Source organism: Larus michahellis, chromosome 1 (assembly GCF_964199755.1).
Source record: "Larus michahellis chromosome 1, bLarMic1.1, whole genome shotgun sequence".
Taxonomy (NCBI): domain Eukaryota; kingdom Metazoa; phylum Chordata; class Aves; order Charadriiformes; family Laridae; genus Larus; species Larus michahellis.
Genome location: NC_133896.1, coordinates 183848897 through 183866943, shown reverse-complemented (window position 1 = coordinate 183866943; position 18047 = coordinate 183848897). Strand labels below are relative to the sequence as shown.

At 42.7% G+C, this 18047-nt stretch overlaps 1 protein-coding gene across 1 annotated transcript; it reads right to left on the bottom strand.

The window, feature by feature from the left end:
* Positions 1 to 1879: 1879 nt before the first annotated feature.
* On the bottom strand, positions 1880 to 7355 carry PCDH20 (protocadherin 20). Its single transcript, XM_074564517.1, has 2 exons — positions 7207 to 7355; positions 1880 to 5994 (listed from the first exon to the last, which is right to left on the bottom strand). Exons 1-2 carry the CDS (start codon positions 7348 to 7350, stop codon positions 3289 to 3291), a joined length of 2850 nt encoding a protein of 949 aa, XP_074420618.1. The 5' UTR covers positions 7351 to 7355; the 3' UTR covers positions 1880 to 3288.
* Between the last annotated feature and the right edge of the window lie 10692 nt (positions 7356 to 18047).

Genomic DNA, 18047 nt, shown 5'->3' with positions numbered 1-18047 from the left:
TTTTAATTTGTTAATTCTAATGAAAAAGTGTTCGCATGACAAGATTAGGAGTCTTTGGCAATACAAAGCTTAGGACAATCTAATTTTTTATAAAAATGAACAAAGAGCACCCACTCACTCTAAGATTGTTCAATGGATACTGTAAATGAATGGGACATTTATTTTTGTGCCAGCTCAACTACCAGTGTCGACAGGATTTGCATACATTTTGGCAAGTGCACTGCACAAGGTGGTAATAAAATAGGCTTTTTATATTTGAGTCTAATTTACTTTAGTTATACTCATTAAAAATGTGTTTTCACAAGAAAGTGATTTCAGCAAGGGATACTTTGGAAACAGCAACATCACAGAAATGTTTGCTATATAGCCATTATCATTTTTCCACTGAGAAAGAACATTTTTTTTTTTGAGAAGAAATTCCCAGGTTCTATGAAATAAGGGTTCGTTTTGTTTGTTGCTTTTTTTTTTTTTTATCACTGCTAGTCTTAAATTGTAGGCTTAAATGTCATGCTTATTACTTGCTGCTACCAGATGTATGTTTTTTTAAGTAACATAAAATCTGGAATTTTGAAAAAACAACCACCCTCTCTCTGCATATTGTGCCATCTTCAGTGACGTGACCTACCCAAAGGCTACACTCTGGAAAGCAAAAGTGTGCTTTTACTCTATGAAGTGTTATTCAGGGTAAAGTCTTTTTCACAAGTAGTGCTGCTGGTTTGGCTGAAGGTATGATTTCAAGCCAATTCTCTTTAAATGTGTAGAAAATTGTGTGAGCAAAATACTTCGTGAGCAGTACTTTGGTTTCAACAGCCTCATACCATTGTATTTTATCGCACCTTAGGAATGTGCTTGAACTAAAAAAAAATTTAAAAAAAGCAACGAGAAGAGCAGCTTTAAACTTAGTAAGCTTAATCGAACAGGTTCAAGACTATGCATTTGTCAAACCTGAATAAAAACAGATGCCCAGTGTCACATAAAAACACACAGAAGGATCAGTTTTATGGTTTTATCGTATTTCTTGAATTGTGGGTTTGCTCCTGTTTAAATTGTCTTGAGAAGATCTTGGACTGCTAATTCAAATAACAGAAGAGCAATGAAAAGAATCCTGTCTTTCTTTCAGTTACCTTGCCTCCTTACTGAAGAAAAAAAAATGCAGAGGATCCAGCTTCCTCACACAGCAATCCGGAGCATCTGTAATACTGAAGCCATTTCTGAAGAATTAATGTCATTTTTCTTCTGAGATAATAAACAATGTCTCTTTGTGATAAATGCATTTCAGGCACACATAACATTTTCATATCTTAATAATATGAAAATAAATGAAAAAAAGTGATTATCCACAAACCTCTGACAGGCTGAATTAATTTTTCATGAAAAACAGCTATCAAACCGTGCATAAACAGAAAATACTCTAAGCTGAAAAAAAAAAAACAAAAAAAAACAAAAAGAAAGCCAGCTATTTCTTATAGGTAGAATGGCAAAATCTGGGCATTATGTTAATATTCTTACTTAGGCTAAGCAGAATCAGTATCTTGAGAAGCTCCAGCGTTTCAATAGGCTCAAGGTGAAGTAATATGCCAATCACAGAGAGAAAAATCAAAAATTGCCTCAAATTGCATTCTCTACTTTTAAAACAGATACCAGCTGCTGCCCCACTTCCATCAGTAGAAATACTATTGTCTTTGCCAGTAATTTCAAGAAGTACGGCATAAACTCTCACTAATGATTCTGAAGTGTACTAATTTTGGAAAGTATTACGACGTCTCAGACAAGATAGCCAGCACCCAAGCATTTGTGAAATAAGCATTTCTTAGAACTAAAATAATATTTAGCTTTATAATTAAAAGTACAGGAGAGAGAGAGCATAAGTTATTATGAAAATATATAGCTTTAATTTGCAGACATATAAACACTTTTGGTACATTACAGACATATGATGCCAGAAATCAAAATAATCAGTTTTAAGCATAACACTAATTTATCTTGTTCACACAGAGAAATTTGACGTAATCATCATACAAAAGATAGTCCTCAGCTCTTAAAATGAAGTGAAAGTGATACATCACCGATAAACCTGCTGCTTTGTTGCAGAGGATACAGCAAAGAATAAATTATCAAGAAAATATGCCACCAGTCTTACAAGTTAGATTTTGGATCTAATCCAAAACCAAAGCCAATGAAAAGGAGCCAGGAATGGTCGCCAAAAGTCAGAAACAAGATCTTTCACATGAAATACCAATCCAGAAAGGAGCAACAGTCAGAATCAACTAAGTCCTCTAATTCCTTAGAATATGAAGCGAATTTTGTTCTCATCTGGCAGATCAGATTCAGAAGTATCACATGAAAAAATATATTACACAACCAAACTGATGGAGTACTACTGACAGATTGCTCAAAGTACAAAAAATATCACCACTTCTGTGACAACTAAAGATTTAGCCATTCCCTCGCTTCCTTGCATCTGGCATGTTTACGAGGATGAGCATGGGGTTCTGTCACTATTTGCTGCAGGAAATACTAAATAGAATGTTTCCGTAAAAATGACCAGCAGATTGCTGGAGCAAATGATGATGTGGGTGAAATCTGGAGCAAATGAAAGATGGTGTGTCACAGCAGTTCAGATTCTCATTACAATATCTTGCATTCTTGCTCAACAGGAATTGCACTTCTTGTTAATGCCTTTTCTATCCTACTATATAAGCTTTACTTGTGAGGTAATAAACATTCTCTTTTTTCTTTTTTCTTTTATTACTAGTGCATTTTAATGTCTTTATTCTTTTAATTAGGCATACATCGGGACAGACATTTCTTTTTTTCTTTTTTTTTTTTTTTTTTGTGGTTAAACGTCTGTATGCCAACATGTATTTTATATTAAAACCAATGTATTTAAAATATACTCTGTTTATCTCATGGACAGTACCTCGAACAGTTCCCTGCTCAGGAGCATCTGATGCCCTCTTGTGGTTAAAAAGACTTCTAAAACTTGAGTTTAAAGAATCGTCTTACCTTCCCCCTTTTTTATGATCACTGATCTTATTGATTTATGAAAGCTGCAAATGACGTCCATGTTTTTTATAGACAGGGTGCTAGCTGTTAGTTACTAAGGTTTCATAAAAAAGCTGTACACTGAATTTTGAATTTAAAAAACTGTAAACAGCTATTTACAATTATAATATTAAGTTATAAATTAGCAGTCCTTCATTGCAACCTCTGTCAATACAACCCACGGCCAGGCGTTTCAGAGTGGTCCAAGGTTTTTCAGATGTTGGATTTATCCACAAAGAAACATTAAATGTTAGAAATCTCCATCGGTTTCTTCTCCAACATGTGCAGGTTAATTCTTCCATTTAATGGGATTTGTACTTCCAAGTTTTCATCTGCTCTGTGATGCTTTTTCCCTTTTCTTAGACAGATGTAAATGCCCATCCCTGTTACTAAAGCAATTGAGCCCAAGCTTATTATTGACAGAGCTACCAAGGTAGGCATACAGGATGCTGACTCCATTTTTTTATGCGTAGGCTCTATCGATATTTGCGGCTGCTTTTCTTCTATACTGATATCAGGCTCCTTTCTTAATAAACTTTCAATGTAGCTCTCATTGCTAACAGTGTCATTGACGAAAAGGTTCACCATGACGGTGGAATGGAGAGGTTCTGGATAGCCATGATCACTAACTTTTACAAGCAGCCGATAGAGGCCATAGTCATTCTGCATCAGTGACTCTTCCAAGGTGATATTACCAGTTTTAGGGTCAATCCTAAATGACTCTGGTCGAGGGCCTCTTCTTCCTATGATGCTGTAAGCTATGACTGCATTCATGCCAGTGTCCTTATCGACAGCATAGACCTCAGTGATGGGAGAGCCAGGAAGGGTAGAAGGAAGGACCAACAAATAAGACATATTAGATTGAGGAAACAAGACCAAAGGGGGGTTGTCATTTATGTCCAGAAGAAGGATAGTTATTTTTGCTGTAGAAGACAGGGCAGGATCACCACCGTCAACTGCTTCAATCCACAGAACGTAGGAGCTTTGCTGCTCCCTGTCCAGGGAGACTTTAGCTCTCAAAACTCCTTTTCCAGTATCTATGACAAAGATATCACTTCCATTCAGAACTGAAAGGGCAACCCATCCATTTTGCCCTGCATCAGCATCTGTGACACTTATAACTCCAATTTCACCAAAACCTGGAAAGTTTTCTGGCACAAAAAAGCTGAAATCCTTATTGATAAATCTTGGACTATTATCATTTTTATCCAGTACGGTGATGGTGACAGTTGCTATTGATTCTCTTGGAGGGAACCCAGAATCTACTGCTTTGACAGTGTATCTGTATTTCTCTTTTTCTTCTCTGTCCAACTGGGTGGAAACAGTAAGAACTCCTGTGCTTTTATCTAAAGAAAAATAGGAAGGAGCATCAGGCCCTAAAAAATAGGACACTTGCCCTCTTTCTCCACTGTCAGCATCTGTAGCATGCAGCTTGGTCAAGAAAGCATTGGGAACATTGTTCTCCTCAATGGATAATTCTATCAGCTGTTGAGAGAAAATTGGCGAGTTGTCATTGTCATCCAGAACCTGTATTTTGACTATTTTGTTGACATGAAATCCTTCAGAGTTCCACGCAACTACAGAGATTTCATACAGCTGCTGTGTCTCATAGTCCAAAGGCTTTGTGGTCTCTAACAGGTATTCATTATTGTATGGCTTGTATGGTGAAAGTCTGAAAGGCCCATCACCCTCCAAATAGCAATTGACTTTGTATTTTTCATCAGGGTCTTTGATGGTAAAAAATGCTATCGGTGTGTTGATAGGCTCCAGTTCCTTTAAGTACACCACCCCTTCTGCTTCATTAGCTATGAAACGAGGGACAACTTCAGGTGGCCTTGTCATGACTTTGATGATGGTCACTAGCACTGTGATCACGGCAGGGATACAACCAGGACCGTTGCCCAATATGATCAGCCTGTGAAGCCTTGGAGTGTCCCCATCAACTTTACTGGACAGTGTGATGGCTCCTGTGCTTTCATCCAGGTAGAACAAGTCTCTGGATGGCTGGGGGACCTTCTGGCTGTAGGAGTAGGTGATCTGGGCATTGGATCCAAGGTCCATGTCCACTGCGTGTACAGTGGCCAAATGTGTCCCTAGACTGGAATTCCCATAAAGAGTGACGTTGAGCTGCGAGTCACTGAATTGGGGGCAGTTGTCATTGATGTCGCTGATGGCAATAGTAAGGGTGGCACTGCCCACGAGCGGAGGAGTCCCCCCATCCTCAGCAACAATGACTGTGACATACTCCTCCCGTGTCTCCCTGTCCAGAGCCCCCATGACTATCAGGTAGGGAGTCCTCTCCCCGCTCTCATTCTCCTCCACGTCCAGGGTGAAAACACCGTAGTTATCTCGCAGGCGGTAGGTCTGGACACCGTTGGTGCCCACATCAGGGTCAAGGGCTGGGTGCTCGATAGCCAGGCGGGTGTTCACAGGTGCATTCTCAGGCACCGAGAGGCGGATGTGGGGCACAGGGAAGCGGGGCGCATTGTCGTTGACATCCCGGATAGCAATTTTCACCTTCACCAGGCGGAAGTACTCCTGCGGCAGCACCAGCACATCCAGCAGCAGCAGGCATGACTCGGATGAAGGGGAGGAGGAGGAGGAGGAGGAGACAGAAGCTGCTCCCCCAAAGACAGTGACACCACTGCTCTCCACACACAGAGCTTCCCGGTCGATCTCCACATCCGAGGTGTGCAGCTCTCCGGAGCGGTTGTCCAGCTGCACGTACTGTCCCCCCAAGCCACGGGAGGCCAGGGTGAAGGACAGAGGGGGCTGGGGGGCCGCAGGGCGCTGCCCACTAGCCGTCGGCAACCGCAGGTCACGGGCCAGGCTGCCAATGAGCACCCCAGCGGGCAGCCCCTCGTTGAGGCTGTAGAAGAGCTCGGTCGCGCGGCTGTAACTGGCAAAGCAGTTGAAAGGTCCAACGAAGAGCAGGAAGAGGAACAAGTGCTGGGGAGAGAGAGGCACAGGGGTGCGGGGAGGGGGTGGTGTTAGATCAGGAGGGGAGCCAGGAGGCAGCACCCCCTCTCCCGCCCACTGCCTCCCCCACCGCCACCGCGAGCAGGGAGTGCAGCATCTGCGACATGAAGCCATCCTCCCTCTCCCCCCCCATCTCCTGCCCCTCGTACAGCAGCTACTTCCAGGGCATCGCCGTCTGCACCCTCCAGGCAACACCAGCTGCATTCCCTGCAGCAAACACTCACTGCCAGGGATGGCCCAGGGGCACTCTGCCTCCCCACCCCCCCGCCCCGCCACCAGCAGCAGCACTTGCGCCCCGACGTGCCATCTTCCTTCTTCTTCTCCACCACCCCCAACCCCCCCCCCCCGCCCAAGCTCACCCCCCTTCTCACCAGCAGCACCCACCCTCCCACCGGCAGGCCGGGGCATCCCCCTGCACACCCCCAAACATCTCCTTACCCCCTTCAGCTTCCCCAGCAGCGATGTGTAACCCGTCCCTCCCACCCGCTCCGTCCCAAAGCCTGCCCTTCCCGCATGCCCACCGGCCCTGCGATGCAGCGGGGACGCGGCCCGCACCGCGCACCTTGCGCAGGTTCCGACGGCGTCCCCCGCACCCGCCACCGCGCTCCGGGCGCCGCAACCCGCGCGGGTCCCCGCACCACCCCCCCAAGCCCCGGCCACCACGGACCCCCGCCCGCCCCCGCGCAGCCCCGCCGCGGTCCCGGCTGAAAATACCGAGTTGAAGGGAAGGAGCCGCGGGGAGGGTGCGCGAAGGAAGTTGCCCGCCTCGGCGAGCGCGTCCCCAGCCCGCCGCGCAGGGAAACGGGCTCCCCGAAAGTAACTTCGGGCACCGTCTTCGCGGGGGAAGATGGGGAGTGTGTGTGTGTGTGTGTTCCTCCTCCCTTCTCCCCCTTTTTAACCAACCCGTTCCCCTTTTTCGCGGCTCTCTGCTACAACCCGCGTCGGCAGCAGCAACAACAACAACATTAAAAAAAAATAAACTTTTCACGGCTGTTCTGATCTGTGGAGATCGGAGGAAAAAAAAAACAAAACAACCAAAGAACAAATATATATATGCGTATATATATAGTTTGGTTTGTTTGGGTTTTTTTTCCCCCATTTTGCTGCTGCATGCGGAGTCGAGGGGGGAGATGGGGGGGTGACAGGACGCGGCTCCCCCCCTCCCGCCGCCCCAGCCCTCACCTGCAGGCTGCCGCGGGCGCTGGTGCTGCTGCCGCCGCTGCCCGGGGGACCCATGCCCGGCTGCCGCCGCCGCCGCCGGCTGCGCCCCAGCGGCCCGCCCGCTCCGCCGCCCGCCCGGCGCCTCGCCTCCCCGCGGCTGCCCATTCCCCCGCGCCGCCGCCGCCGCCGCCGCCGCCGCGCTGGGCTGGGCTGTGCCCAGGACACTCCTCCTCCGCTCGGGAGGGCTCCGCCGCCGCCGCCGCCGCCGCGGGGAGGGGAGGAGAAGGGGAGAAAAAGGAGCGGGGGGGGGGCTCAGGCGGGAGTCACGGGCACGGCGAGGGGGGCGGCGGGGGGCGCGCCCGCGGAGGCTGCGGCAGCGCCGCGGGCAGGCGGGCGGGGTGCGGGGCGCGGCGGGCGGTCGGCGTCGGAGCGGGGTGGAAGGATGTGTGTGTGTGTGTGTGTCTGTGTGTCTGTGTGTGTGTGGGAAGCGCTAGGACCAGGGGAGGAAGGTTGTCCCGCTGTATTCTGGCACTGGTGAGGCAGCACCTCGGATACTGTGTCCAGTTTTGGGCCCCTCACTACAAGGACGACACTGAGGTGCTGGAGCAGGTCCAGGGAAGGGCAACGAAGCTGGTGAAGGATCTAAAGAACAAGTCTGATGAGGAGCAGCTGAGGGAGCTGGGGTTGTTTAGCCTGGAGAAAAAGAGTCTGAGGGGAGACCTTATTGATCTCTACAACTACCTGAAAGGAGGCTGGAGCGAGGTGGGGGTCAGTCTCTTCTCCCAAGGAACAAGCGATAAGACAAGAGGAAACGGCCTCAAGTTCCAGTAGGGGACGTTTAGATTGGATATTAGGAAAAATGTCTTGACAGAAAGGGTTGTCAAGCATTGGAGCAGGCTGCCCAGGGAGGTGGTTGAATCACCATCTCTGCAGGTATTTAAAAGGCGGGTAGATGTAGCGCTTAGGGACATGGTCGCTACACCACGGTGGTTTCGGTAGTGTTAGGTTAATGGTTGGGTTGGATTCAATGATCTTAAAGGTCCCTTCCAGTCTAGACGATTCTATGATTCTACGATTCTAAGATACTCCTATCTGTAAACTGTAAGAGGGAAAAAAAAATTAAAATTGAAAAAAACCCACATGTTTTGTTTCTTCTGTGGAAAGACGTGGTGGTGTTGCTGTCAGCGGGCAAAGGGAGAATTCAAAGCTGCCATGGTCTGAGGAGCGTTGCCGAGCCCTGATGAGTAGCGAGCGGCTTGTGTCTGCATGAAATGAAAGTACTGCTTTGAGTTTTCAAGTTGGTGGAAGCTGCGCATCCTGCCAAATGAGAGCAGCAACTGCAATTTCCTGCTGGCTAGGAACCCGAAGGTCCCCTGCGGCAGAAAATTATGTGCTCTCATTTTATAGTCACCAATCATTGTTGGCTAGACTATGAGACTGGACTAGACATGAAATTATCAGCGCTCAGGAAACTTCAAATAGCACAAGACCAATTACACATTTCCTTAACATCTCGGACTACCAAAAGGAGAGCTGACCTGCCCTGCGTTCCTTACACTGGCTGTCTTCAAGGTGTCAAACGGAATTTGAGATGTCCATCTTCAGCCGTAATGTGCTCAATGGTCTGGACCCAGGCTATTGCTGACGGTTCAAGTACTGGGTCTCTGGTCGGCAGTTGCATTTGCCAAGCACGGTGGAGTTGCCCCTCACAGAGGTAAAGTTTGTGCAAGAGATTGGACTGTCTAAATCACACGGTCTGAAGACCACCTTGAACATTTCCATGCTCCATGGCAAGCACAGTGTGCAGGCATTTGATCTCAGTTTAGGTACTAAAAAATATATAGGACAGCAAAAATTTTACTTTCAGTCAGGACAAAAAATACTCTTCCCTTTTTGTTCTACAGCTCCTTGAGGCAAACTCCATGACCAATCCAAAATGGAGAAACAGCAACAACAAAAAAGTAATTTGTTTCCAAATCCAAAACCAGACTTATGCCCAAGTCTTTTGGAACACTGCATCTTTCAAAAGCAAGTCATCAGTGAAAAATACAGAACATAGTGTTTAGTAACTCTTGGGATGTTCTTGGGTGTTGTGAGGATGAGGGCAGTGGCACAAGCTGAATAGAATAGAATAGAATAGAATAGAAGAGAATAGAATAGAACAGAACAGAACAGAACAGAACTGAACAGAAATGAAAATTTCCAAGACTGACTTCCTGCAGGGCTGTAAACAAATCATATTAATTCCTTTGTCTCAAATCCTCCAGCCTTGAAATATAAATAGTGCAATACTGTTTCTCTGAATTAGAGCTTTACCCCATTCTTGCTAAAGTCAGTGGCAGTGGAATCAGACTCTGTTTCATTCAGTGTATCTCTGTGAAACATGCTATGTTCATGCATCTATGATGCTAAGATCCATTCCATTCCCAAAATGACATTAGCACCACAATAATCATATGTGACTTAAACAGTAGAGCATTAGGGTACTAACAAAAGGCCCGGCTATATTTATTATTCACTAATCTCCAGGGGTTTGAAACCACTCAGTATGTACTGGCCTTATAAATTGTTTATATCTTTACCATTCAATTCCAGCACAAATAGAACAGGCAATACAGTATATACAGTTCAGAGCAAACATGTATAATTTAATAGAGAAATCAAACTACCCAAGTCCTTTACTAAATTCTCATCCATGTGCTCTGTTCTGCAGATTGCTTAGTGTGAAAGGTGCCCATAAACTCGATCCTGTTTAAGTTAGTTTAGCTGGACACAACAGATGCTTTTAGTTGGCTCACATCTGCTCTAATTTTATTCATTTCAACAGAGAAATATTGACTCATTTGGATTTCAGTCAGATTTTGACAGTGATTTATGTGGAGTTCGAATTTCATAGACCGATTATAAACTTAGTTTTAGTGAATCAGTAGTCTTCTTGCGACTGAATCTGGAGTCCCTATAAAATTTTATCTTTATTTTTTTTTCCCTCACGATGTCTCAGTTTATCTCCCTTTCCTCTTATCCTCTTGAAATTACTGACCTATTACCATTCTTCGTAACCATCACAGCCACTGCATTTCCCTGAGGCCTCTGATAGGGCAGGTGATGCCTCTACTATTTTAGTATTTAGGCTTTCATTACACCTGATGCATTTTATTTTGTTAAACCACACGTGTAACAGCAGAATTAAAAGTTTTCTGGAGCAGCTGGTACCTCTACAATATTTTATTTTGTTAGACGTCAGCCACATCTAGTAAGTCTTAAAGGCTCTTTAAAGACTAAAGTGTCCAATAAATCTCCTGTTTAAGGAGGAGTGCTTCAGCTGTGTATGGGATATGGGATGAGGGCTGGGAGAGAAGAAGCAGTGCAGAAGAGATGAAAAATTGGCACATTCATTCCTGGCATTTTTTGGGGGGAGAGCCCCTTCCAAAGTCCCAGGAAAACCTTAGCTGATTTCATTATATTTCTATATTCAGTTATGTTTTCTGGGAATAAGATGTTAGCAGTTTATAAACCCCATCCCATTTGATCACATTTAGCTAAATGTATATTTCTAACTTGCATTTTCCTATATCAGATCTCATTATCACTGAATACATCCCTATATTGGGACTGCATCCAAGGTTCTAGTTGCAATTAGTGAATAAAAAGGAACAAGTAGGAGCACTTGACTAGGGATTCCTGACTGCCTCAGGTAAGTTACAAAGCACACAACCGAGATCAAGTGACAAACCATACCAGAAGTGTCATAGTTATTTATAAATACATTAAAAGAAGTACATTATTGCTACGGGAAAACAGAGTTTGTATTTGGCTTTATTAGGGTGACCATAGCAGGTATTGGTACTCAATTGAAACGCCTTGGTTTTGTGGGCAGTGTTCCAGTGGCAGATGGAAGTGCTTCCAGATGAATCATTCAGGACCTTCACTTCTGAAAGGGAATCTCAAATATTATTTTTTTTTTTTGGCATTGCTGGCAACCCTGACCAAGTCTTATAAGAGATGGGGATGCGGGTACGTGTTGTCCCCTCATCCTAGCAGAAAGCGGTCCCTGTTACAGCCTGTGGTTCTACTGGGAAAGCTTGTGGTGTGAGATTCCCCATCAGTGACAGTCTACTGATTCAGCTGACAAACTTCCTAATACTTTAGTCAGTGTGACCCTTTAAGCCCTTGCTTTTCAGCGGGGAAGCAGTCAAACTGAGTGAAAGCACTGGTGTTAGTATTGATTCCCAGTCACAGTAAACCAAGGAAGGCACAAGACTCACAGCCTGCCACTTCTCTGAAGAGTTTAAACTGCAAGAGATACAGGGTGAGTAAAGGAGCTCCTTTTAACTGTTAGCGATATGAACTTTTTATCGCTTTGCTGCTCAGTAAGGAAAATGCCTTCCATCCTGAACTTCCTGTGCAGGGTAGTGGATTACAGTGTGAAAGACTCTACGAATATTAGATGGTGACCTTGCCCGCAGAAGTGCCGAGCATCTGGTGCTCGCATTTGTACTGAAAGCTGTGATCATTCCATGTCACTGTAGATCAGACCTAGCACGATCATCCTGCTCTCAGCACAGAGCCGGAGAGGGGCCTTGGCACTGCTTGCCCTTGTGACACTGAAAGAGAGTAAAAAACCCTGTGTCCAGCTTGAATAAAGCAGCGGTGGAGCTGGAAGATGGACGAGACTTTGGAGTTTATATGGCTCAGATCTCCAGCCACGCTTTCAAAGGGCTGGTCCTCACAAGCCTCTTGCAAGGTGCACCTGCAAGGTTCTGCTCAGCAGCCTGTCATGAAGAAACCCCTGCTGCCGTCGTGACAATCTTACAAGAAAATGGCTAACATGTGAAAAGTGGTTTCTAAACTTAAGAAGAAGTACCCCGCGAGACAAAGCGATATATGCTAGGAAGGCTGACAAAGGTGGAGGAGATTTTCCTGTCTGGTTAGCTTAGCGTCTATTGGGGACTCCTGTGTTGAAGTATCACAAATCCAAGGTATTACACACCGGCAGGGAAAAGAAACTCGGAAAAAATATTCCTGCAGTCTCTGAACCAACTGCATTTGATACATTTGACCAACTTCCTCTCGAATTCTTTTGAGGTTTCATAAAAATATGAGTTCTTTTGGTTACGATGTTTTGCGTATGTCTCCATACATTTTGCTCGTGTCTCTTTTTGCCTGGAAAAACGCCAAAATATTTCAGCAGTGAGAAAGATTGCCTTCGATGTATTTCTAGTCTGATCACAACGCTATTTGCAAATGACAAACCAATTTAAAGTTTATTAACTAAGCATAATTTTCTAAAAGTAAATAGGATGGGAGGATTTAACTCAGATTATATTCCAGCACATCTTTTTTTACCAGTGTTTTTTTACAGTGTATTACACAGTGTATTAACATTAGCTTTCACTAACTGCTTGTGTAAGGCTTAAAATAATAATGATACAACTTTTGTTTCGTACAAGCCAAAGCACAAGCTGAGGTGCAGTACTAAAATGATACTGCTAAAAATTATTAATGCTGTAGGTCTTTCATTACTGTGCTTATCACATTAGTTCAGGGACAGCATTCCAGCTTCTGCCAGCTTGCTTTCTACATAATGCCTGCAAGTTATGAGAGTGTCATGAATATGTATATGTTTTTTAATTGACTTCTCAATGACATTAAGCCATGGCTTCTGAGCTGAAGTTACAACCTCTTGATGCCAGAAATCAGATCTGTGAGGAGCACACTGCTCCCAGCAGTGGAGCACAATGCACTGGAGAAGCCCTGTGATGTGCTCAGTAGATATCAGATGTGGAGGCACGTGCCTGTTGGGCTCCATGTGGGCTACCGTGTGTGAGGTAGTTCCTCTAAGCCAACTAGCCACAGCCTGCAATCCCATTTCATTTTCTGAGATGGCAATGGTTAGAGAGTGGATATAGTGCAGTAATACAGACCATTTTTCCTATGACTCCTGCAGCTCTAGTAGTATTCCAGCTTCTCTGCTCTTTGTTCCTCTGGAACAGACCTTTGTCTACATTTAACTTTGTCAGTTGAACTTCCCCACTTTGCTCTGAACTACGTAGAAGATGATGTAGTTTCACCTGAGGTCTTTGGCCACGTAGGATGAACATTTGCTTCCTTGACAATAAATTATTTGGAATTTTCCAGGGACCAGATTCTGTCATCTTCCCTCTGTCTACATTAAAGTAAAAATTCTTAATGAAGTTGTTAGCTCTAAATTCCCTAATACTAACTTATTCCTTGCTCACCAAAATTCTTAAAGAACCCAAAAAGCTTTTTACTGAACTCAGAATAATTACTGTGTGATCTGGGATTTGGGCCAAATTGCTTCTTTTATTAGGACAAGTGAATTGACCAACTCTCAGTGGGATGTAGTACATTTTTATGTCTGTGATGAAATGAAGATAGGGAAACCAAACAACTTAATGCGTAGTCAACTTTTTACATAATGGGAAAACATATTGGCTCTCTGCTTCAGAAATCTTGCTGCTGATAGTGGCTGTATTGTTCGTATTGTCGCTCTGATCACTCAGCTCCCTACTGAGATAAGAGACAATAGTGTTTTCTCCACAGAGGCCCTGGGTTCACTCGGCAGAGCTGAACAAACGGCAGGAGCCAAACCTCCTCTGAGGTTCATCCAAATACAGATTTTCTTGAGTTTGTAAAAGCATTTGGTCACATCAAAATCGCACTGCTGTCTTGTTCAACTTTCATATGTAGTAAAAAGAGAGGATTACTCATTAGAAAGGGTGGGATTTGCTTGCTCTGACTTTGATATCTGAAAATAAGGCATCCAGTCTAGGCTCTTTCTTTCCTTCCTGAGATAAAGACATTTGCAAGGTATGTAACTGAAAGAGATAGGTGTCTAAAACAAGGGAGACAAATTACTCTCTGAATGGATCTGTTTCTCTCCAAACTAAAAACACGGGTCAGAGTGAGTAGCTCAGATACAGATGCTTGAATTTTATTTGTTTAAAGATTATAGAGAGAGTGCTGAAAGTGTAGCCACAATAGCTACACTGCAGATGTGACTTTTAGCCATACTCTTAGAATAATTAGAAATCTACTTCGAGACCACTGTTAAATCCAAAGAGCATCCAAATATTGGATGCTAGCAGCATGCTTCTCACAAATTAGCAATCAAGAAATATTTACAGATGTTACTTCACAATCATTTTAGACAAAAATTCCACCTGATAGGAAAAAAAAATAGCGATCTATCCCTAACAAAGTTTCAGAAAGTCAAAATTCATTGTATAACTTATTTTTTATGAAGTAATATACAATTTAACTCAGAGAAGTGAAGAAAATAACTTCTAGGAAGGTGATGTTTGAAATTTTTACCCACAATAAGACAGTACTTTCACTTGACAAATTTGAGATGTTTTTTAAGCAGCATTGAAAAGTCAAGTTTAGAGTTTGACTTCACTCCTCTTCCCAGTGCTGCACATCTCTAGGGCTCCACATAATAACCATTTAATTCAAGAAATCAGAAACTCAGCAAGCAGTTTAATAAAAGTCAAAAGGCATTTCCTACAGCATAGAATAAAATTATCTAGTATTTTACTTCTTCATATAGTGAATTTCTTCAGGGAAAAAACAATTTTCTTTTTTTTGTTAAAAAATGGAAATGCATAATTCATGGAAAAATGAACAGCCTCTACACAAGGGTAAAACCTTTTTCTCCTTATTCAGGGTAATATTGCATTGTGAATGAAATAGCAATTAATGTAAATTTCTATTTGAAACTTTATTTTAGTAATGTACCATCTAATGTGGCAGTGTTAACAGCATAACCAAGATGTTTGTTAGTGTTTTCCTGTTCCTCAGGGGTATAAAAAACTCAGTTTCAATTGTCTAGCCAATGAACAAGAGCATAGAACTGCTAGCTGGAATAGCTTTTACATGGTATATTGCCCTTCTGGTACATCTCTTCAAAAATTGATATATGCATAAATAGTACCTCTATGTATAGAATACGTATTGTAAGTAAATTGACTGAGAAGATCTTGCAGCAGAGCAAAAAATAACAATCCAAGGAACCCTAAAATAACAGAAACTGAATACAGTCTGATTTGAATTGTGTGCATCATGCTACAAACACAGAAAAAAAATGTCCCTGTTGCATTTTCTGCATATTATTCAAGGTAGTTTTACACATACGGTCATAGACATTAAAATACTCTTCTTGCATGAATCTTTCATTTGATAATAAGTAATTTATTTAAGTTTTAAAAACATTCAGCAATGGGAAGATCAACACAGGGGAAGAGATAGTTACTAAGTGGACTACGGAAAATAAACTTTTCATTTTTCATTTTCTATCCAATATTAACTCAAATCTCATTCTGATCAGTCTGAAACTTTAAGGATTGCCCTTAATGCTTTTTCTGAGTGAAAGTAGAAAGATCAATCTCTGAAAGAAATGGTTGGTACTGTGTTAACTACAAATCTTCTTGATACTGAAACCATTTTGTGGATGTATAAAGATCCTTAAATAGAAATATGTGTGATATGTATGCCATATGTATGTCCAGCATATACGTTACTAATTGTTAGTGAGCACCTTTCCTCCTTAGACTTGGATTGCCGTGCTTGATCTTCTGAAACAGCAGCCTTTGTCTCGCCTTTCAGCTTTACACAACCATTACTAGCTTTTATAAACATAAACACAGTTGTCTCCACATATCACAGCATAATGAATATTGATATTTTTATTGCTTTTTTTCAAAGACATAAAACTATCTTTGATTTTCTGCACAATTGTCTATTGATTTGTATTTAGTTATTTGACATTACATTCATTACCTTCTAGTTTTATGATTATAGTTTTATTGTTATAAAATTCATAACTGGATTAAAAGCTGGACTGGCTGCTGTAGACTGATATTTGTGTGTGTGTGTGTGTGTTTTTTGGAAAATGGAACATTAAAAAAAAATGGAAATGTGCTATTGAGTGTTGCTAGTTCCAGTCCAGGTCAATTCTTACTATGGGTCAATGGAAACAATAATAGTTATTTCAGGTCACTGAACTTTGTAACATAAGTGGCTTTACACTCTTCAGAAGCTGTTTTTAGAATTTATAAAAGGAGTTCAAGTTCATGATTTTTTTTCTTCAGTAATTTGTACCCCTAGCTAGTTTCAAAGTTGAGGTAATAATAATAATAATAATTAAAAAAAACTAAACAGAATGTCATTTGTTTTTTCAGACAGAGAGAAGTGTACAGCATCAAGACTTCCCACCAACCTAGAATGGATGCTTGTTCTCCCGTTACAGTACGTGGGAAGTTCATGCCACAGAGTAGAATTCAAAACAGCTTGATGGTTGATCTGGGAGCCATTGAAAATTATCATGGTCTCTGTGAAGTGCCTAAAGCTCACTCGAGAGAAATATCACACAGTGTTACCCACCAAATATATTTTACATCTGGCCTGGTTTGATTAAAGCTAAGGATTGTCATCACTATCCACTGGACAACACTGAAGGCTCAAAACAGCCTTTGACTCGGCAAAGAGGCCTGGATTTTCCCTAAGGGATCAAGGAAGAGGGAACAACCTTTTTTCAGGACTCAGTTAATGGCAGATAAGCTGCCACTTCATTTTTGTAAAAGGGCTGATGTTAGAGGCTTTGCCAAGGAAGGTACTTTCAGGAGTTCCTTCTGAGCCATTTATTCAAACTGAGAGAATGTGTTTCTTTGGAGGAAGCTAATGAGGATGCCTGAGGAGGAGTGCTTTGGACTGCTGGAACTAAAAAGGTAAATCTGATGTTGCTGGGGCTAATGAATAAAAAGTATAAATGCATGCTCAGTGGTGGGACACGGATTGCATTCTCCCTGGTCCTTTTATATTTACCAATGCAGCTGGAGTTCACTCAGTTCACTTCCTCTGAAGAAGACTGTGGGTATGTGGAAGGTGGAATTGTTCCAGGCTGACTCAAAACAGCTTATGTGCTATTCCACAGACCGCCGTGTATAGAGATGGAAATGTCATATGTTGGGAAACAGGCGGAGAAACTTCCCTCATTAGAAGTAAGAAGAGGCCGACTAGCTTCACGTGCTACACACAACTAAAAGGACTGCCATCTTTGCAAATACCCTGTGCTGTTTTACAAAGTGGCCTGGCTCAGGCTAGGCTTTGAAGAATTCCTGAGAAAGAATGGGTTTTGACATCAGGTGAGCCAAAAATTTTGCTACAATGTTAAAATAACTGATCTGAAAAGAGCCAACTCAGTGTCTTGCTGCAGTGTTGAGTTGGTGGAAGCTGACCAGATTCAGTAATGTCATCCATACAGAGAATTGTCGGTATCAAATACACATTATAAATGGCACAGGAGAGAGAGACAGGCACTGAACAACATCTTTATATTAGTAATTTCTAACTTTGGTACTCCTACTTATATTAAATAAAATACAAACCCTTTAAAACTTTCAGCTTTCCCAAGCTGTTATCTTGTTTTCTGAAGTGATAGCACCTTCCCTTGGCCTCCTGCTGCTTCGGTTAATCTTTGGTGATTTAAATATAACTTCATTGTGTTTGCAAATAGTATTTGTTCAGGACAAAGTTAAAGTAATTCCTTCCCAGGGATAATAGGAAAAACCCAAGAACAAAACAACTTCAGAAAAAGTAAAATATTTTTGATCACAGCATGTGAAGGCAGAAGAGGCAGGGTAGACACTAGAAATAGCCTGACTGAGGGATGTGCCATATTGTCACATGCATAATTCATTTTCCAGATAATGTAAAGCCTCGTATATAACGTTTCTTGAAAATACGTATGAAGATAAGCAACATACTTAGGTAATCCACTCATGTTGTACAGAAGAAGGAGGGGAGAAATCTATTCCTCTTTGCACGGAGGGAAGGAGCTCTGG